The following is a 22,869-nucleotide window of genomic DNA, read 5'->3' on the forward strand; positions in this document are numbered from 1 at the left end:
AGTGGTTTTTACTGGAAGTAGCTGTCTTGCATTAAAACGTAATGCCCAGTTCAATTGGAAAGCGTTGCAGCCAAGAAAATTATTACAGTCACTGCTTATTGCACACAGAAGCTCACTGCTGTAAATCGGCCTTTTGCACTGGCCTGGTGAGTTCAGTGCAACATGCTGCTAAGGCTCTCACTCTAAATTTAAAGTAAACCTACTAAACCTTTTGGGCACAGGTGCATGGCCGTTTCTACGGCCGTGCGGGGCGTGCCGCCGCTGGGAGGGGGGCGCTGTGATGGAGGGGGAGCTGCAGCCGCGGGGAGGGCAGCCCGACCTCTCCCTCCCTTCCTCTCCCCGGGCCGCCCTCCGTGCGATCCCCCCTCGGAGTGCAGAGTAATGCAGCAGGGAAGCACTATGCAAAACTACTCACCTCGCTGGCTCCAAGCGCTGCTCTCTCGCCGCCAGTCTCCTCTCTGCCTACACGTTGATACACACACACGCTGCTTCCTGTTTAGCAGCGTGTGTGTGTATCAGCGTCTATGCAGAGAGAGGAGACTGGCGGCGAGAGAGCAGCGCTTGGAGCCAGCGAGGTGAGTAGTTTTGCATAGCGCTTCCCTGCTGCATTACTCTGCACTCCGAGGGGGGATCGCACGGAGGGCGGCCGGGGAGAGGAAGGAAGGGAGAGGTCGAGCTGCCCTCCCTGCGGCTGCGGCTCCCCCCTCCATCATGGGGGGCATTTACCTAACCTATACTGGGGCAGCTACCTATCTAACCTATCCTGGGGGGCACCTATCTAACCTATACTGGGGGCACCTACCTAATCTAACCTATACTGGGGGCACCTACCTAATCTAACCTATACTGGGGGCACCTACCTATCTAACCTATCCTGGGGGGCACCTACCTAATCTAACCTATATAGGGGGGCACCTACCTAATCTAACCTATACTGGGGAGCACCTACCTATCTAACCTAAACTGGGTGGCAGCTACCTATCTAACCTATCCTGGGGGGCACCTACCTAATCTAACCTATTCTGGGGGGCACCTACCTAATCTAACCTATACTGGGGCCACCTACCTATGTAACCTAAACTGGGTGGCACCTACCTAATCTAACCTATGCTGGGGGGCACCTACCTAATATAATCTATACTGGGGCAGCTAGCTATCTAACCTATACTGGGGGGCAGCTACCTAATCTATACTGGGGCACCTACCTATCTAACCTATACTGGGGGGCACCTACCTATCTAACCTATACTGGGGGCACCTACCTAACCTATACTGGGGGGCAGCTACCTATCTAACCTGGGGGGCAGCTACCTAATCTAACCTATACTGAGGGGGCAGCTACCTAATCTAACCTATACTGGGGGGCAGCTACCTAACCTATACTGGGGGCAGCTACCTATCTAACCTATAGTGGGAGCATTAACTTATCTAACCTGTATTGGGGGCACCTACCTACCTAGCTAGTCTATACAGGTGACAACTATACTAGCTACCTATATTGGAGGCACCTACCTAACTAACCTATACTGGGGGCATCTACCTATCTAACCTATGCTGGGGGCAACTATTCTGGCTACCTATATTAGAGGCACCCACCTAGCTAACCTGTACTGGGGACACCTACCTATCTAACTTATACCGGGGACGCCTGCCTATCTAACCTATACTGTGGGCAACTATACTGGCTAACCTATACCGGAGGCAACTACACTGGCTCACCTATGCCTGGCTACCTATACTGGGGGGACCTATAGCTGGCTACCTATACTGGGGTACCTATTCTGGGGGAATCTATACTGAGTGCAACTAGACCTGGCTAACCTACACTGCGGGCACCCATACCTTGCTTCGGGGGGGGGGGCGCAATTTTTACACTCTTGCCCTGGGTGCATTTTAGCCTAGAAACTGCACTGCACAGGTGAAAAGCTTTTCCCGTCCTGGTTTTTTCTACCTCGAGTAGAGAAAACACCATGGCTGTATATCCTCTGTGGCTAATTTTTGGGGGCAAAGAGGATATTTTAACCAAGGCTGTGGAGTCTGTACAAAAATCATCCAACTCCGGCTCCTCAGTTTATGAAATCACAGACTCTGACTCCAGGTACCCAAAATTGCTCTCTGACTCCTTATTCAAATACTTACCAGTGCTGTGGAGTTAGTACAAAAATCATTCTATTCAGACACCTCAGTTTATGTAACCACCTTCTCCATGTACCTAAAAAAATGCTCCTACTCGACTCCACAGCCCTGATTTTAACTGTATTTGCTCTCACAGTATATTAACATACAGTATTTGTTTTGTTATAAACCCAGCTCAGTATTGAAGGATCACCTGCATCCTTTCCACTTAATTAGGCTTGCTATCTCTTCTAGTATATCCACTGGAAACTGTGTTAAAGCAGCTTTTTGGTATCTGTATAGCAGATTGACCAGATTAATGAAAAATGTAGTTTATCCTAGAGCTCCTGGGCCTTGCAATTTGTCGCACACAATGAGTGTCGCTAGTGGTATACATTGAGAAACCCTGTTTTAGGGAGAGATTTAGCTACTGTATGTTTGTTTATATTGCACAGAAATATTTCCTGTAGTGCATTACGCAGGCGATCGAGCAATTTACATGACTATCTCTCCCTCAAACACACAATGTCATGTTTCTTCTACAGTCTAAAGGTGCGTACACATGCCATACCCCTGGCAGCGGAACGTTCAGAAACAGCCTTATAAGTCTGCTGACAGCGCGTACACACGTGCTACTGTCGGCTGAACGTCCGCCCAGCGGGAGGGTCTGACGGACCCGTCGGCGGAAGTAGTGCGTGTGTATGCACCTTAAGACACCTGTCATATCCAAGTCCTGCAGGCTAGATGTGGTCAGAGAAAGCTTCAAATGTGCATGGTTTTAAAGCACGGCTATGGAGTCAGTCGAGGAGTCGGGGCAGTTTTGGGTACCTGGAGTCTGAGTTGGTTTCATACACCGAGGAGATAAAGTTAGAGTTGGATGATCTTTGTATCCACTCCATAGCCCTGCAAAGGCTGTGGAGTTGGAGTCGGAGCAATTTTCAGTACCTGAAGTCAGTGGTTTCATAGTTGGTTTAGATTATTTTTGTCCACAGCCTTGGTTGTAAGCAGTAAAAGGAGGACTCATTTCCACTACATACGGATATATGCAGTGTTTCCCCGCATCTGAGTCGGACGGGGAAACTTTGCCTATTCCATGCAATAATATGTCGTCCAGATCGCATGACGGCACAATTCTGGACAGCATGCTGCAGTTTACCATGGCACCCACCTGAATCCCTATAGCCGTGCATGGCATGGCTACAGGGATTTGTATACATACTGTCATCTGTGCAAGTGCCGGCGTGCATCTCACAAGACATGCCGTCTCATTGGAAACAGCCCAGAAATGAGGAAATGGAGAGCACCAACCTATGCTATATACATGCTTACCGCAAACAAAGATCCAACATAGTAGGAGGCCCTTGTGTTGGTATTGGTGGCAGCGGCTCACATTTCCATGGCGATAGGAGGTTGTAGTCAATGGATATGTATATCTATATATACATATGCATGTACACGGTAACTGTTTGGCTTGTGCATATGCTTGTGTGTCCTTCCGATCTCCCGCTTTGATTTTGTCGTATATAGGTAGGGGACAGGTCTATAGTTAAGGTCATGTTTGGTGTTCAAATTCATACTTTGGGTTTAGATATTGTCAGTTTGAGACTGTTCAATAAATGTTAAAACTTAGAGACACCTGAAGCGGGGGAAAAAAATGATGATATAATGAATTGGTTGTGTAGTACGGATAATTACTAGAACATTAGTAGCAAAGAAAATATTCTCATATTTTTATTTTCAGTGTTATAGTGTTTTTCTCTAAAATTTGCAGTTTACACACTACACTCAGCATTTTACATGAATTTTTTTTTGAGCAGCCCAGAGAACGTTTGACCTGTACTCTTCCTTTTTTCTCTGCAGAGAAAAATAAAATACAGTGACTGACAGTTGAGATAATAAGCTTCAGAATACAGAGCGCTCTGACTTTGAAAGTGGTGGAGCTCAATGGCTCTTTTGCATAGATAACTGGAGTCTTTTAACTCTTCCTGTACTGGAAACAATATTAGACTTCTGTCTCTGCTCCTGATGTTTTATTTCTTAGCTGTACTACACATAGCAATCATTATCATTATTATTTTTTCGCCTCAGTGTCTCTTTAATAAACGATTTGGCCCCTTACGTGGTTAAGTTGGTCTAGACCTGCGATTGCAGGGAACACACCGATACTGTATTTGTTTGGGTTGTTGAACGCTGGAGGAGAACCAGACGGAAACTGCTCAAACCAGATGGCAAGCAATTCGGACTTGTGTATATAGTTTCTTATTACAGCTGTCAGGTCTTGTGCTTTCAGGTGAGGTTTCTGACTCTGACAGCAACAGTTCCTCATCCAGCTCTGATTCAGACTCGTCATCTGAAGAGGAAGTCTTTTGCGATGGATATGGAGAAGATCTTATGGGAGATGAGGAGGATAGGGCGCGACTCGAACAGATGACAGAGAAAGAGAGAGAACAAGAACTATTCAACAGAATAGAAAAGAGAGAAGTCCTTAAAAGACGGTGTGTGTCTGTTGTCTTATCTCCTTTCCTATATTTTCTTTGTTTGTAGAAAGCCCGCCACTGCAATGCTACATACACACACTACATTTCTGTGGCCCATGCCTGTTTTGGTTAAATATTTAGCGTGAGTACAGATATTTCCTGACATTAGTGGCATCCTCTTCAGCAGTCCAGAGATTTAGTTTTGTGGGTGGATGGCAGACAGGGTTGGGCCGAACGGTTCGCCTGCGAATGGTTCCATGCGAACTTCCGTGGTTCGCGTCCCGCAGGCGAACGTTTGTGGAAGTTCGGTTCGCCCTATAATGCACCATGGAGGGTCAACTTTGACCGTCTACATCACAGTCAGCAGGCCCAGTGTAGCCAATTAGGCTACACTAGCCCCTGGAGCCCCACCCCCCTTATATAAGGCAGGCAGCGGCGGCCATTACGGTCACTCGTGTGCCTGCATTAGTGAGAGTAGGGCGAGCTGCTGCAGACTGTCTCTCATAGGGAAAGATTAGTTAGGCTTAGCTTGTTCCTGGCTGCATACCTGTTCTGTGAACCCACCACTGCATACCTGTACTGTGAACCCACCACTGCATACCTGTTCAGTGAACCTGCCACTGCATACCTGTTCAGTGAACCTGCCACTGCATACCTGTTCAGTGAACCCGCCACTGCATACCTGTTCTGTGAACCCACCACTGCATACCTGTTCTGTGAACCCACCACTGCATACCTGTTCTGTGAACCCACCACTGCATACCTGTTCTGTGAACCCACCACTGCATACCTGTTCTGTGAACCCACCACTGCATACCTGTTCTGTGAACCCACCACTGCATACCTGTTGTGTTCAGTGAACCCGCCACTGTATACCTGTTCTGTGAACCCGCCACTGTATACCTGTTCTGTGAACCCGCCACTGCATACCTGTTCTGTGAACCCGCCACTGCATACCTGTTCTGTGAACCCGCCACTGCATACCTGTTCTGTGAACCCGCCACTGCATACCTGTTCTGTGAACCCGCCACTGCATACCTGTTCTGTGAACCCGCCACTGCATACCTGTTCTGTGAACCCACCACTGCATACCTGTTCAGTGAACCCACCACTGCATACCTGTTCAGTGAACCCACCACTGCATACCTGTTCAGTGAACCCACCACTGCATACCTGTTCAGTGAACCCACCACTGCATACCTGTTCAGTGAACCCACCACTGCATACCTGTTCAGTGAACCCACCACTGCATACCTGTTCAGTGAACCCACCACTGCATACCTGTTCAGTGAACCCACCACTGCATACCTGTTCAGTGAACCCACCACTGCATACCTGTTCAGTGAACCCACCACTGCATACCTGTTCAGTGAACCCACCACTGCATACCTGTTCAGTGAACCCACCACTGCATACCTGTTCAGTGAACCCACCACTGCATACCTGTTCAGTGAACCCACCACTGCATACCTGTTCAGTGAACCCACCACTGCATACCTGTTCAGTGAACCCACCACTGCATACCTGTTCAGTGAACCCACCACTGCATACCTGTTCAGTGAACCCACCACTGCATACCTGTTCAGTGAACCCACCACTGCATACCTGTTCAGTGAACCACCACTGCATACCTGTTCAGTGAACCCACCAACTGCATACCTGTTCAGTGAACCCACCACTGCATACCTGTTCAGTGAACCCACCACTGCATACCTGTTCAGTGAACCCACCACTGCATACCTGTTCAGTGAACCCACCACTGCATACCTGTTCAGTGAACCCACCACTGCATACCTGTTCAGTGAACCCACCACTGCATACCTGTTCAGTGAACCCACCACTGCATACCTGTTCAGTGAACCCACCACTGCATACCTGTTCTGTGAACCCACCACTGCATACCTGTTCAGTGAACCCACCACTGCATACCTGTTGTGTTCAGTGAACCCGCCACTGCATACCTATTCTGTTCAGTGGACCCGCCACTGTATACCTGTTGTGTTCAGTGAACCTGCCACTGCATACCTGTTCTGTTCAGTGGACCCGCCACTGCATACCTGTTCCGTTCAGTGGACCCGCCACTGTATACCTCTTCAGTGAACCCGCCACTGCATACCTGTTGTGTTCAGTGAACCCGCCACTGTATACCTGTTGTGTTCAGTGAACCTGCCACTGTATACCTGTACTGTTCAGTGAACCCGCCACTGCATACCTGTTCTGTTCAGTGAACCCGCCACTGCATACCTGTTGTGTTCAGTGAACCCGCCACTGTATACCTGTTCTGTTCAGTGAACCCACCGCATTAGTGCGCATACCTGCGCAGTTAAGTGAACCCACCTACCTACGTGAGTGCACGCAGTGTGATATACCACTCCGTGCATACCCGATATGGACAAAACCGGTAGAGGAAGAGGTAGTGCCAGAGCCAGAGGAAGGCCACCCGGCAGGTCTGCGCGAGGTCGTGTAAATGTAATTTCGTGTGGACCTGGCCCACAGTACAGTGCTCAGAAGAAGGCACGTCCCATCACCTCCCAAGATTGTCAGGACGTGGTTGAGTATTTAGCGACACAGAACACCTCATCTTGCTCAGCCACCATGAAAAATGCATGCAGGCTCATGCGGCCGTTTGAGGAGGTGACCAGCCTGGTGAGCCGCAGTGAGGGCACCATCAGCGACTTAATTCCTATGCTTACTTCTTGGAGCGTGCTGTGCGTAGAGTGGCGGATGAAGCTGCGAATGAGCGTGACCAGGAACCGTTATGGCAGGAACAGGCATGGGACCAATTTCATCAGACCCAGCTGTTTCCTTAACACCTGTGGCAGCACAGAGGGGGGAGGAGGAGGAAGAAGAGAAGTCGTGTGCAGAAGACGAGTCAGACTCAGAGGATGATGAGCAAGGTGTTTCTTTGGGGGAGGAGGAGGGGACGGCAGCAGGAGAACAACCGCAGCAGGCGTCGCAGGGGCTTGTGCTGCTCAACCTTCCCTGGTATTGTTCGCGGCTGGGGGGAGGAGGTTGACTTACGTGACGTCACTGAGGAAGAGCAAGAGGAGATGGAGGCTACTGGATCCGACTTTGTGCAGATGTCGTCTTTTATGCTGTCCTGCCTGTTGAGGGACCCCCGTATAAAAAAACCTCAAGGGGAATGAGCTGTACTGGGTGGCCACACTACTAGACCTCATTACAGGCACAAAGTGGCGGACCTGTTACCAACTCACCTGAAGGTGGAAAGGATGCAGCACATGCAGAACCAGCTGTCAGCTATGCTTTACAATGCCTTTAAGGGTGATGTGACAGCACAACGCCAGCAAGGTACCACTGCCACTAATCCTCCTCCCGTGTCCACGCAGTCAAAGACAGGACGCTCCAGCGATCTCATGGTGATGTCGGACATGCGGACGTTCTTTAGTCCAACGCCTCGCCGTAGCCTTTCCGGATCCACCCTCCAACGCCTGGAACGGCAGGTAGCCGACTACCTGGCCTTAAGTGTGGATGTAGACACTGCTGTGAACAGCGATGAGGAACCCTTGAACTACTGGGTGCGCAGGCTTGACCTGTGCCAGAGCTGTCCCAATTTGCCATCCAACTTCTCTCCTGCCCTGCCGCAAGCGTCCTGTCAGAAAGGACCTTCAGCGCAGCTGGAGGCATTGTCACTGAGAAGAGAAAGTCGCCTAAGTCACAAAGTGTTAAGTACCTCACCTTTATCAAAATGAATGAGGCATGGATCCCGGAGGGCTGCTGCCCGCCCCAAGACTAAGTCAGTCCCCGCACACACAGCATCTCTGCCTGCACGCCGTGTGACTGGCTGCCTGCCTGTCCCAAGAAGACTAAGTCGCTCCCAGTCCCTCACACAGCATGTCTGCCTGCAGGCCGCTTGACTACCTTCTCCGCCACCACCAACAGGGTCCGGGACTCCAGGCGGATTGCTGAATTTTTTAGGCCGCTGCTAGCAGCGGCCGGTGTAATAATTTTTCTGGTGCGTGTACATGACTGCCTAATGTTTCTGGCTGCACTGCGGGCAGGTGCAACAACAAAGAAAAGGCATGTACATGCGCCCATTCCCCTTCGTGATCATTACCTTGCCGTGGTGAAGGGGCTGCGTATCACAATGAAGCAATGACCGGCGCCTAGATGAGTGTCTCGGGGGCACACAAAAGATAAGGTCGTTGCTTCATTGTGGTCAGACCAAATTTGATCAGCTGGACAGTCACTGTTCTGTCATTCAGCTACATCAGCCAGGCGACCATATGGGCTGTAAAGCCACCAAAACCTGCACTCTCGCCATGGTGCGCACCAGTCCAGCACGGCCGTCACTACACAAACAGCTGTTTGTGGGGCGTTACACGGTGAGTTTGGTGTGTCAGTGTGAAGCAGTACCTTAATTACACTACCTGATTGATGTATACATATGCAAGATGTTTTAAAGCACTTTAGGCCTGTCATTTAGCATTCAATGTGATTTCTGCCCTTAAAACGCTGCTTTGCGTCAAATCCAGATTTTTCCCGGGGATTTTTGGCGTGTATCCCACTCCGCCATGCCCCCCTCCAGGTGTTAGACCCCTTGAAACATCTTTTCCATTACTTTTGTGGCCAGCAGAAATTTTTTTTCCAAAGTTCGCCTCCCCATTGAAGTCTATTGCGGTTCGCGAACTTTTCCGCGAACCGAACGTTCCGCGGAAGTTCGCGAACCTAAAATCGGAGGTTCGGCCCAACTCTAATGGCAGATGAGGTTTTTTTTTAATGTATGACTGGAGCATGTACAACTAGTCAATCCTCTGCAGTGTTTTTTTTTTTTTTTTTCCTTCGAATAGTAACCCAGTAACTTTTGAAAAGAAACCCAGTAAACAGTTGTACTGTGCATATTATCAAGATCAACAAGTTTATTTATTCAAGATAGTTTAAAAAAAAATAAAACCATGTAAAGGCAATGTTTGCAAACCATACCTACTCAGTGGAGGTAGCCAAATATAGCATCCCTGTTGTCAACCAATGAATCCCGCTGATCAACTGCATACAAACAGTAGATTAGAAATCTCTGTTGCAAAGGACCCGCGTCCAACCCTAGGGGTTTGGAACTAAGCTGTGCCAACATAGTGCGAAATAAGGAATATATAAAGAAAATGCCTCAAATAACGGTGACTAGTTAATAACAAGCCACCAAAATATACACCATGAATCTGAGATGCTATTGAACATGTATAAAACGTGAATAATCTGAACTATAGTGGCAAGGTGTGCACAGCGGCACATTGGAGGAGGTGGATATAACCCAGCGTAGTTACAAAGCAAGGGTCCCAGGTAGACAAAGGTGATCAGAAGTGGGGACAGGAGTAGAAAAGGCCCCACACGTGTCGTGGTTAGATTAACCACTTCGTCAGGAGCTGTTGGCTATTACCACTGGTTCCCTTAAAGGATACCTGAAGTGACATGATGAGATAGACATATGTATGTACAGTGCTTAGCACACTAATAACTATGCTGCATTCCTTTTTTTTTTTTTTTTTTCTCTGCCTTAAAGAGTTAAATATCAGGTATGTAAGTGGCTGACTCAGTCCTGACAGGAAGTGACTACAGTATGACCCTCACTGATACGAAGTTCCAACTATTAAAACACTTTCCTAGCAGAAAATGGCTTTTGAAAACAGGAAAAAGATAAGGTTCAATAGTTCATAGATTTTAGCTCTGGCATACTTCAATGAATGTGTCATTCAGCAGAAACAATAAAACAACTAAAACTTAAAGTAGATTTAAACATAAAATAAAACTGGAATATTTTAAGTCATTTTTAGGAGAAGGAAGATGGATCCAATAGTTTATTTCATTAGCTTATTTTCGCTTCAGGTGTCCTTATAAATAGTGGCTCTGAAGCTTAGTCGGCGCGGGTGGCTGGTCAGGCAGAAATTAGTCACCATGTGCATCTTGTTTCCGGCACTGCTGGTAAAAATCGCTGCATGTATGGCTTGCTTTACAATACTTTTCTCCCCTCCTTTTTTTTTTTTTTTTTTTTTACTTCTTTCATTGTTTCTCTTGATTGTCAGAATAAAAAAGTAAGCTGTTTATTTCCTTCAGCTTTGAAATTAAGCAGAAACTCAAATCTGCAAAGAAGAAAGAGAAAAAGGCAAAGAAAAGACGGATTGATGATGAACAAGAAAAGAAGAAACAGACACAGATCCTGGAAGCCCAGGCACAGGTAATTTTGTCAACAGACCAATGCGAGTACAGTGTAAAGCTGGTTATTAGAGCTAACTTCAGTTATACAGTGTACTTATCAAAAAAGCCCCTTTCGGCCTCTCCACAGGCCAAGGCACTGAGCTTTTTTTTTTTTTTCTCCCCAGATTAATTTATTATAATATGATTGCATCTTCATGTGTTCATTGTCCATATAGGAGAATTCCTGTGCAGTTAGTCCTGAGTGTGTTCAGTATTTCTCTACCTTTTGTGTAGAATGAGAAAGTGGAAAAATTGTCATGGCAACTGTTTTCCTTAGGTTACATCACACAACAAAGAGAGAAGGTCAAAGCGAGATGAAAAATTGGACAAGAAATCCCAGGCGATGGAGGAGTTGCGAGCAGAGAGAGAGAAAAGGAAAATTAAGACTGGTATGGTCCAATGGATTGTTGACCTTTCTGCTGTATTAATGATTTAATTAATTATTTTCCCTTGGACAGGCTCTGTATCAATCTCACAGGCTTATTACTGTTGCAAAAAGTGATATTATGAAATAACCATAGCAATATAAAAGAAATTAAGGTTTGGAGACTTAAAGGAACCTGAAGTACTGATAAAAAAAAAAAAGTTTTACTTACCTGGGGCTTCTGCCGACCCCCTGTAGACGTCCTGTGCCCGCGCCGTCCTGGATCGATCTTCTGGTCCCCTGCCACTTCTTTTTTTTTTTTTTTTTTTTTTTTTAACAGGTGCAAACAGATGTTTGCTCTACGACTGGTCTAAAATCAGGTTTTCCAGTTAAGGAAATGCATATTTGCCAAGTTTTTAGGTTGTTAATGCACTTTCTGTAATTGTCGCCACTGATCAATAATGAATTGTTGCTGCATTACTGATTTTAGTCCCTGTGTTTTCTTCCAACAATTAGGTGTTTTTTTTTTGGGGGGGGGGGGTATATTTTGGTTAAAGTTTTTTACCTAAATGCATTTTAATGGGAATATTAAGGAAAAAATGTAAACATTGAAAATTTCTCAGTTTTCGTCCATTATAGTTTTAAAATAATACATGCGACCATAATTAAAACCCACGTATTTTATTTACCCATTTGTTCCAGTTATTACACAGTTTAAATGATGTCCCTATCACAATGCGTGGCACCAATATTTTATTTGGAAATAAAGGTGCATTTCTTCAGTTTTGCATCCATCACTATTTACAAAGCCCATAATTAAAAAAATAATAGTAATACACCCACTTGACATATTTTATTAAAAATAAAAAATATGTACTTTTTTTGGGGGGGGGGGGGGGGGGGGGGAGGGGTTTACTATTGGAGAGTGTGGGAGGGAAAAAGTTAATTTTAAATGTAGGGTAATTTTTTTTTTTTTTTTACTATTTGGCCACAAGATTTTTTTTCTTGCGTCTTGTACGCTTACAGGAAGTGAAGAGAGGACGTGTAACTTTTTTGTTTTTCAGAATGATCGCAGCTCATTGAAGCCGCCGATCATTACGTGAATGGGAACTGCATTACTATTTATTGATCTATGGGCTAACGAGCGGCGACTAGTACCCCTGCGGGAGAACATGGGTTTTTTGGGTTTTTTTTTCTTTTTTTTCCAACTAAGCTCTTGTTATGTACACCCAACCATCTGATACAAGCTTCACAGGTATCCTCTTAGGTTAGGTAATTATTTTGCATCATTGTTGGTTTATCAAATCAAGATAATTATCCTAGCTTTATTCATAACTCCAATAACATCTATGCAAAAGAGAAGCAACAAGAAAAAGAAAAGGAAAAAAAGGAAAAGAAAAAACAAGGAAGAGGGTACAGAAAACTAGACCATACAAGGCATAAAATTAATTGCCCCCTCACGGTACTTCTTATTTTAGAATCTTCGGGGGAAAAAAATTCAAATCCTTGCAGAGCCTAGTGTAAGTCAAGCTACATAGGAATTCAAATATTTAGTGTATTTCATCTGGAATTAATGTATGCATATTTACATATGGATTTTACATTTTAGGGTTTCTTTTCACCATAAGTTTCTCATATTTCTTTGTAAAATGCCCCTCCTTAGGGTGGCCAAATCTATGTAGTAGAAGAGTACACTGAGTGAATATATTGAATGTTTACTGTAGGCTGTCCCTTATATTACATAGAAATGGTAAGATTGTATGAAAAAGATTGGATCATTAGTGGCCACCTTTAGCCTTCATATGCAGACTATCACCACTTGCTTAGTGTTAACCGTGATCTTCTTTCTTTATATTACTGTTAGCAATAGGTATGATGTGCAGCTGTTATCAGCACATCGGCAAACAAGGAGCATTGGCTAATGAGTGACTTTTGTAATATAAATTGGAGCAACAAACTTGAAATCTACACCCTGGCAGGAATAAGCCCTGGCATCTGACTAAGCCAAAACCAGTCACATATGACAGATTCCGTTACCTACTGAAAAATGACAGCAGCACAGGAGAAAAGTAATTTCTAGTTCATTTTACAAACGACGCCGCCTGAAAGCAGTTAATTGTAGAAGAACATTACTCCAAGGGTAAAATGGACTAGAAATTACTTTTCTCCAGTGCTGCTGTCATTTTACAGTAGGTAACAGTATCTGTTATATCTGACTGGTTTTGGCTTAGTCCATCTCATGGCAGATCCTCAGTATTCCCTTTTACAAAAGCACCCCCGGGAAAGGATCTATACAAAGGTGCCGACAAGCCTCACTATTCTTTTCTACACTATTTTGGTAGTTGAACCGAGCAACTGCTGTTTAGTGTTTTTGAAAATAAATAAAACCCTGAGAATCACCCATAAGGGGATGGACTAGTCAAAAACAGTCAGATCTGTTTTATATAAATGCGTATACATTTTAACATTTTCAACTTTTCGTGATGGTGGCTCTTTGTGTACACTGACACATTAGTTTGGCATAAAAGTACAATCCTTCTTGTAAACTATCTACGTTTCCTCTTAATATTAAACCACCTCTTTATCTATTTGCTTAGCTGAGCTGATTGCACGGAAGCAGCCTTTAAAGACAAGTGAAGTGTACTCTGATGATGAGGAAGAAGAGGAAGATGAAAAGTCCAGTGAGAAGAGTGACCATTCCTCCAGGTCATCTTCTTCATCCGACGAAGAGGAAGAGTAAGAACTGAAACTTCTTACATTATAAGCAGTCTATTATATTCCTTTAAAGAAAACAGTTGGACTTTGTGCATTGTGGCATTGCAAAAAAAAAGCCAAGTCATGCATAACCTTTTTCCTTTAACGTTGTCATCTGATGTATGTTTTTGAAGAGCAGCCACTGCAGTCAGGACGGTGTGCTTTGAATGAAGGGTTTGGTAGGAGTAGGACTTGAAACACTGGAGAGAACCTGTGCTGGGAAATATATACCTTTTCATAATCTTCAGAAGAATTGTGTAGATCACTTTTTTTTGACTTGGGCTGCTTGCTTGCTGCAGGTATCTGACTAAACTTTTGATGACAAAAGAGCAGTAAGGCAACTAAGCAAATAGAACTACTTGGCATGTTGTATGTCTTTCCCAGTACATGTTTACTTGCAGGATAGCTACACACAAAAGTAAAGTTATCTACATGCCATTTAAAGTGTACCAAAATACTAAATTGGACTCCTTATCTATTATATCCATAAACGGAGACCTGGTCACTGTAGCTTAGTGCCACTCCAATACATGCTGGCATTTGTAAACAATGTCTTTTCCTCTTTACCAAAAGAAGCTTGGTGGTTAGGGCAGAGCTTTTTTGTACCCATGGCAGGAAGTCTAGAGTTTCCAGCATCACTGTCATAGGATGTTATTGCCCCAAACAGTACCCTAGTTTTAACTGATCTGCAAATCGTCCTAGCAGTATTGTCTCCAGCTCTTTTGTTACTGCTAGTTTCACCCAGATGTCCATGTTAGAGCAGTGATCTCCCTAGCTCCCTTTTTTACTCTGTGTTTCACCCAGCTGTCACATTGCAGCATCCAAACCTGTCACCTGTTACAGGCAGTCGCAGGATCTTGCTATTGATACCAATAGCTGCTAATCTGGGGGCACAATACTGGGTACATATTTCATTTTAAGGGAACCTGTAGTGAAAGAAAATGTCCCATAGGGTACTCGCCTTGGGAGGGGGAAGCCTCTGGATCATAAAGAGGCTATCCCTCATCCTCTTCTGCTGTTTTGCTGCAGCACTTGGACTTTGGAAAGTCAGCGAATGTGGAATCTCCCGCATGAGCTAGCTCTTGCTTTTCTTCGGAGATAGCCAGGTCGTGTCCGTGCTACTGCACAGACGCGAGCCCCCTGCACAGAAGCACAGACCCAATTTGCTTTGGCTTGGCTATTTCCGCCGTAACCGAAATGGAGCGATTTCTGTCATAGCGAAATGGAGCTGGCGCGTATGTGTAGGGAGACCACTTTTCGGGGGAGCCAGTGCTGGACCTCTTCTAAGGAGGATAATAGAAGGATCAAGAGACTTCATTTCCAAAAGTGAGTACACCTTAGGAGCACTTTTAAATCCTACTTTAATATGTTGGTCACCTTTTGACCTCCCAACGTCAACTTCAGCACATCCCGGCTAAATTTCAATTTCTGTGCAGAATTCTATTACAGTGCAGATTACTGGCCCATTTTATGAAGACTCTTTGGCTCTTTTTCAACTAACTTTTTTTCTCCTGAGTTTTCTCCTTGGAGATAATTTTTCATCTTCTCTTTAAAGAGAATCTGTATTGTTAAAATCGCACAAAAGTAAACATACCAGTGCGTTAGGGGACATCTCCTATTACCCTCTGACACAATTTCGCCACTCCCCGCCGCATTAAAAGTGGTTAAAAACAGTTTTAAAAAGTTTGTTTATAAACAAACAAAATGGCCACCAAAACAGGAAGTAGGTTGATGTACAGTATGTCCACACATAGAAAATACATCCATACACAAGCAGGTTGTATACACCCTTCCTTTTTAATCTCAAGAGATCATTTGTGTGTTTCTATCCCCCTGCAGAATCTCATGCACTGAAGTTCCAGGCTGCTCTTTTCTTCCTGCAAACAGCTTTGCCCTTGTCTGAATTTCCTCAGTATGTGAAAGCCCAGCCAGCTTAGAGGACAATTTATCCAGCTTGTAAAAGATAAGAGAGAAGAGAGAAGCTGCACTAATCTAAATATCACACAGGCAGTGTGCAGAGAAGGGCCTGAAAAAGGGGGAGTTCATAGCAGAACCATAACACTGAAGAACTTGGCAGCCTTCCAGACACAGGCCGACAAATCTGACAGGGGAAAGATACATTGATTTATTACAGAGACTGTGATAGCAGAAAGTGCTGCAGTCAGCCAGAACACATTAGAATAGCTTTTGGAACTTGTAGAATGATAAAAAACAGGATGCAATTTTTGTTACGGAGTCTCTTTAAAAGACTTTTTTTCAGCACTTTGCAACTGAAAAAGTAACAAGTAGGCGAGAAAGTACTATCTAGATTATTTTTAGTATTTTCTTACTTGCTGATGGGTTTAAAAGGCAGTTTATTGACAAGTTGTAAAAGTATCACCTAGGATAAAAAGTGAATTGAATAAGGGCCTAATGGTGTGTACTCACTTGAAAGATTAATGAAAGATCTTTGTCCAATTTTACCACCTTCCATGTAGTATGAGAGCATACTCTACACAGTCTATTATATTGAGCTGAACTCCTCATCAGATAAAAATCTTTGCAAGATGCTGTACACCTTCAAAAGATCAGTATCTACAAATGATCTGTTCCTGCAAAATGCATTCATAGTCTATGATATCTGCAGATCCTCATACACACCTTGTTAAGAAGTGTACAGGCACACATTTTTCTTTCACTTTTTTGTTTTACAACAGAAAAGAAGAAATTCCTCCAAAGTCGTTACCCGTTTCTTTGCCTGAAGAACTTAACAAAGTCAGGTTATCGCGACATAAACTGGAGCGTTGGTGCCACATGCCATTCTTTGCGAAGACTGTGTCTGGTTGCTTTGTAAGGATAGGAATTGGTAACCATAACAGCAAGCCTGTGTACAGGGTGAGTTACATAAACCAGTTTATAATACAGAAGTCATTCCAGGATTAGAACCGCTGTTTGAGGTCTTTCAAGATCTTAATTGAAACATTTGTAATAACATGTTTAAAATTATATGATTAAGATAATGTTGTTTCTCCATCCATGTAGCATCAGCGAAAACTTAATCTTACATTTAGCATAAATATAATATATATGTTGTTATAGGCCTGGCATTCCGAAACTGCTAGACGTTTCATGTTTTTGTTCAACCTCTGTTTCTTTCCTGAGATATCTTTTATTGCTTTTTGTTTCCTGCAAGGGTGTTAATTGTTTACAATTGTTGCATGTTTCAGGTAGCAGAGATAACTGGTGTTGTAGAAACGGGCAAGGTTTATCAGTTGGGTACCACAAGAACAAATAAAGGTCTCCAGTTAAGGTGGGCGTTTTTTGCTTTTTATGTTTATATAATGCATACTATATGTAGTCGTATTTTTTGTTTATATACTGCATACTATGTAGTCATATAAACCAGAATATACTATGGCTTATTGAAGGTCATGAGACCTGTCTGTTTTAGGAAATAGACACACAAATGCTGTGCTGGTGTTTGTGAATTATACATCAAGGTATCAGAACTTGTAGTTGGGCCACCATATTAATCAGCATTTTGTCACAGCAAGTGAAAGCACCTCATGTTTATCGTCATCGTGGGTGAAGACGTTCCTGTGAGAGTACAGCAGAGGTGTGGGATAGAACTTTGTGTTAAAGGGGCAGTATTGCGAAAATAGTCCTTTTTACTTCATTACATATGTTATGTACAAGTGGAGTAATACTTTAAACACGTTTAGTGGCTGAACAAATGTAATTAGTACACTGGCATTACCTATTTAAAGCAAGGGAGCCACGTCAGAAGAAACATTTACTGACGCCGATTTAGACAATACCAATATGCTGTAGGAGGCAGCTAAATCAGCTGTTTGGGGTGGCATTACATTTCCCCCTTGAGACGTTACAAATAGGATCCTCCACCTTGTAACTGCACTCTCGTGCAGTTCTTCAGCTCATGTGAGCCGCGTGACGTCACCGCACTTCACAGATCCTAATGCTGCTTGCCAAGGCCCCTTCACCGCTGCTGGCAAGGACACGGACACCTATTGCTGTCTGTTGCTGTGGTTACCAGATTTCAGCTCTGCGCAGCATTGTGGCAGCAGCACGGAGCAGCCAGGAGTTGTAGCTGTGTCCTGCTAGCATCTAACATTATGATTAAAGTTGTTTTATTCACGAGGCAAGCATTCTTAGAAGGAAAGCAGTAAAAATGTAACTCTTTCCTTCTAAGAATGCTTGTCTCGTGAATAAAACAACAACTTTAATCGTAATGTTAGATGCTAGCAGGACACAGTTACAACTCCTGGCTGCTCCGTGCTGCTGCCACAATGCTGCGCAGAGCTGAAAGATGGTAACCACAGCAACGGACAGCAATAGGTGTCCGTGTCCTTGCCAGCAGCGGTGAAGGGGCCTCGGCAGGCAGCATTAGGATCTGTGAAGTGCGGTGACGTCATGCGGCTCACATGAGCTGAAGAACTGCACGAGAGTGCAGTTACAAGGTGGAGGATCCTATTTGTAACGTCTCAAGGGGGAAATATAATGCCACCCCAAACAGCTGATTTAGCTGCCTCCTACAGCATAATGGTATTGTCTAAATCGGCGTCAGTAAATGTTTCTTCTGACGTGGCTCCCTTGCTTCAAATAGGTAATGCCAGTGTACTAATTACATTTGTTCAGCCACTAAACGTGTTTAAAGTATTACTCCACTTGTACATAACTTATATGTAATGAAGTAAAAAGGACTATTTTCGCAATACTGCCCCTTTAAGCTTGAAAAGAGTAATAATGAAACTCTTTAAATTTTATGGCATGCATGCATGCGGTACTAAGTGCATTTGGGGAGGCCGTTTTCTTTGATAAATGAACAGCATTGTCATGACATGTACGAGGTGCATCCACTCAGTGTGGCATAACATTAAGGAATATGGCAGTCGAATGGTTGATCGTACAGGAAAATTATGTACTGTATAGGCACTTTAAGCCTTCAAATAACATATTGGTCTTTTACTCTCTTCTGTTTTTTTGTTTTTGTTTTTTTTGGGGTTTTTTTGCATTTCCGTGTTTAGAATTTTAGAGCAAACATTTAATTTTGAGTTTTATCCAACTATAACCATTTCTATAGCGTACAATTCTTAGCTTATTTAAAATAAATTGGGTGCACAAATTGACAAACACATCAGTTGTAAAAGCTCAAACAGTGGTTTGCTCTGTAATTCAACAAAATAAGAGAGGTGGGTGCATAGGGTCAGCTAGTGTAGATTCATTGGAGTGCTCTAATCCCAAAAACAAAGTCAACAGCAGATACTTTGTAGAAAAAAATGGATGGGAACTTCCAATTAAAACTCCAATTTATTGAATACCTTTAAAAATCGATCCAGCAATGCAAAACACAGCAGCATGGGAGAAAGAGAGTATAGCATGTACGGAGGTCGACAGCTGTTTCGCACTCACTCAAATGGAGTGCTTTATCAGGACATGGTATCATCAGTGGTTTACTCTGTAGCCGGGGACAGCTTCCAAATCCCTACATGCCTGGTTATTTACCTGTCAGAAGACAGCTTCTGGGGACAGGGGAGAGATGGGAAAAGGTCAATAGTTCTTGTGTTTTATCTCTGGGATGCTTAATAGACTGCCTTTACGCAGAGACATTAAAACATTCAATCTACTTTTTAAATATAAACATAAAACCATGGGATATCAAAAAAGGCCAATTTTAAGTGTAGAAGGATAAATACAATTTATCTCATTTATTTTATTTTCACAACAGGTTCACTATAACCTTTCACAGTGGGAGATTACAAAACATGGATCGATTTTCAGGAAACTGACCCTTCAAACTATGAACTAGTTATAAATATGCCTATAAAGAAACGGGGATATGAAAGTAAAACCACCAGGAGGCAGGCCACATGACTTCAATTAAATACCCACAAAGCAACCAACTGTGTTAATTAACCTGCTCCCCTTTATTGTGCACTAACATTCATTTATCTTAATATAGGCATGGCAGTGACCAGAGAGTATTTCGTTTGGAGTTTGTCTCAAATCAAGAGTTTACAGAGAGTGAGTTCATGAAATGGAAAGAAGCTGTGAGTATATTTTTAATAACGCACTTTTATTTGCGACAAGTTTCATTGATCACTTCTTCTTAGAGGGTACTCTTATTCGTTTGCTCTGTTTGTCTCTGTATACATCTTTGTGACAAAGTGAACTTAATGGACCAGCCCTGTAACAGTATCTGTCATTTTGAATTTTGTTTCCACCCATGAGGGCTTGTTCACACTGTAGGCGTTTTTGTTCTTTTTTCACATACATGCGATTTAAAAAATTGCCTGCCAAATGCTTGTGCAATGAATGTCTATGAGAATGTTCATATCAGCGTGGGTTGTGCGCTGTTCGTTCAGTAAAGCGGTGTGATTTCGCCTCAATGGACGGTATAGGCGAGACACAAAACGCTCACAAAATCGATTTGTGCAGCGATTGCGTTTTTTAAGAATAAATGCATTGTATTTATACTTTTCCGGTTCAAAGAGTTCACTTTTTGACGTCAGTCAGGAAGTGAAAAACCGCAATCACTTGGCAAAACCACTTAAAAAAAAAAGTACGCAGGTTATCGCCAGGAATCGGAAAAAAAAAGCCTTAAGCGCTCAACACGATCGGAACGCAATGTGAACGAGGCCTAAGAGAGGAGAATTTTTTTTCCTGATGGCAAAATTTAGGGATGGTTAAATGGCTTTCCTGCCAGTCTGGGCAAAATATTTTCATCTACGAAATATTTTGTTTCTGGATGCTTATACTTCACACATCTCTCGCTGATCCCCAAACTAACTAAATTACAGCATCCATTAGTCCTTACCTTTTTAGTATTTCTGTAATATTCATTACTGAAATATTAGAATTGTGTACTGATTCTTCAAATGTATCCTTACAGTAAGGTGGAGTTTTCGATCAGAAATCAAATTGGCCTAAAAAATGTCAACCTCTGGACTGCTTAAAGGACTTACGAGGCCAAAATGTCTAAAAAAAGCAAAGTACCTGTAAGCTGTTTAAATGCACGGAGGACGCCGTCCGCACCCTCCGTGCAGTTCCGCCGGGTCCCCTTCCTGAGATCGCCCCCCCGCGCCGACCCCGACCCCCCAGGCCGGGTCGGGCTCTCGTGCCGCTCTCAATATGGCCGCTTCCATTGGCCGCGGCTGCGCAGTCCGACTGGCCGCGAGTGCGGCTGCGCAGCTCTACGGCCAACCCCCCGAACCACGCACTGTAGCGTGGATCGGAGGGGTTGGCCGTAGAGCTGCGCAGCCGCACTCGCGGCCAGGCGGACTGTGCAGCCGCGGCCATATTGAGAGCGGCACGAGAGCCCGACCCGGCCTGGGGGGTCGGGGTCGGCGCGGGGGGCGATCTCAGGAAGGGGACCCGGCGGAACTGCACGGAGGGCGCGGACGGCGTCCTCCGTGCATTTAAACAGCTTACAGGTACTTTGCTTTTTTAGACATTTTGGCCTCGTAAGTCCTTTAACATTTGTTATTTGTTGTGATGCTATGTTATACTTAACGGACCACATTAAACTGTACTTAAAAACTCTTCACCAATTTAAAAAACAAAACCCTATACTGACATTCATGTTGACCTTTTCTTGTGATTGTTTCCATATCTGGCCCTGTCACTTTGGATTGAGTATGAAATATGTGTTTACTTTGCAGATGTTCTCTGCTAGCATGCAACTCCCAACGTTAGATGAGATCAACAAAAAGGAGTTGTCCATTAAAGAGGCAATGAACTACAAATTCAATGACCAGGACATTGAGGATGTAAGTTACAACACATTCAGCTAATTGTTGTACTTTATTCCCGCGGTGGCTTTCTAAAACCAAATTACCGTACCTGCAATATTCACATTTGTAACTCCATTTCTACCAGAGTTCCTCTGTTGTCAGAGGGATATGTACATACCCTTTAAAGTTTTTTTGTTTTTTTAAATAAGTTCATTACACTACTTATGCTGTTCAGGGTTCCCCTTGTGAATATGGGATCTCCAGTGAGGGTTAACAGATTGGTTGATCCTCCCTCCCTGACAAGGACCTAAGTACTTACAAATAAAACATTAAAGGTGGCCACTAATGATCAATCTTTTTCATCCAATCTTACCATTTTTATGTAATAGAAGGTAACTGCCTGAAGTATCCATTCAGTAGTCACAATTTACCCTTATACTACATAGATTTGGAAAGATTGGATGAAAAAGATTGGATCATTAGGGCCACCATTAGGAACATTATGGAGAAGGATGTAACATAAAGTGAGTCTATGATTATTGAATTCCAATTGTTATCAGTGTGAGTTCCATAATTTTTTTTCTTCCTGCTGATTTTTAAAATGTCTTTTAGAATCATTAGTCATGTTTTGATGGAGTGGAAAATGGTCTTGTGTCCTTTTTTATGGTGTCTGCATAGATTCATTTTCTTCTGAGGCTTCAGTGTAATTTCTATAATGTAAAGTCTACCCACACAATACTAAACCATTTTTTTCTGAGAACAAAGGCTTGCTATGGCTATAGTTTGCACTCTTGCTTCAGAGAAAAACTTAGATGTTTATTGAATGCATTTTATTACAATCATGTTTTATCATTGTATAGATTGTAAAGGAGAAGGAAAGGTTTAGAAAAGCTCCATCCAATTATGCCATGAAGAAGACGCAGCTTATGAAAGACAAGGTAAATAAAATGTAAACTGAATTTCAAAAAGTTAATACTTGTTGCCAAATTTTTGTACAATGCTCAAAGCAGGCTTTCAGCATTCTTTCATGTTTTTAGTTAGTTGATTTTCTTTGTTGTTGTTGTGGTCTGTTTTCTCTTGAAGAACAATGCTGGCACATTCACATGCTAGGTTTTCCTTAGGTCTGATAAATGTTCCGTCAATGTAAGTGGTTTAGGCTACTTGCACACCAAGACGTTGTGTTAGGTGCTACGTTAAGGTCGCATAACGTGCACCTAATGCA

General features: G+C 43.6%; 1 protein-coding gene across 1 annotated transcript in view; it reads left to right on the forward strand.

Annotated features, from left to right (window-relative positions):
• The window catches only part of RTF1 (RTF1 homolog, Paf1/RNA polymerase II complex component), a 56,006-nt gene that overhangs the window by 16,284 nt on the left and 16,853 nt on the right, over positions 1-22,869 (forward strand). Inside the window, exons 4-12 of the mRNA XM_068253355.1 lie at positions 4,406-4,610; positions 10,659-10,779; positions 11,077-11,188; positions 13,761-13,899; positions 16,614-16,791; positions 17,124-17,206; positions 19,877-19,964; positions 21,576-21,683; positions 22,508-22,585. Of these exons, the coding sequence (XP_068109456.1) occupies positions 4,406-4,610; positions 10,659-10,779; positions 11,077-11,188; positions 13,761-13,899; positions 16,614-16,791; positions 17,124-17,206; positions 19,877-19,964; positions 21,576-21,683; positions 22,508-22,585 (1,112 nt within the window). The remainder of the gene's footprint in view (positions 1-4,405; positions 4,611-10,658; positions 10,780-11,076; positions 11,189-13,760; positions 13,900-16,613; positions 16,792-17,123; positions 17,207-19,876; positions 19,965-21,575; positions 21,684-22,507; positions 22,586-22,869) is intronic.

Source organism: Hyperolius riggenbachi, chromosome 9 (assembly GCF_040937935.1).
Source record: "Hyperolius riggenbachi isolate aHypRig1 chromosome 9, aHypRig1.pri, whole genome shotgun sequence".
NCBI classification, from domain to species: Eukaryota; Metazoa; Chordata; class Amphibia; order Anura; family Hyperoliidae; genus Hyperolius; species Hyperolius riggenbachi.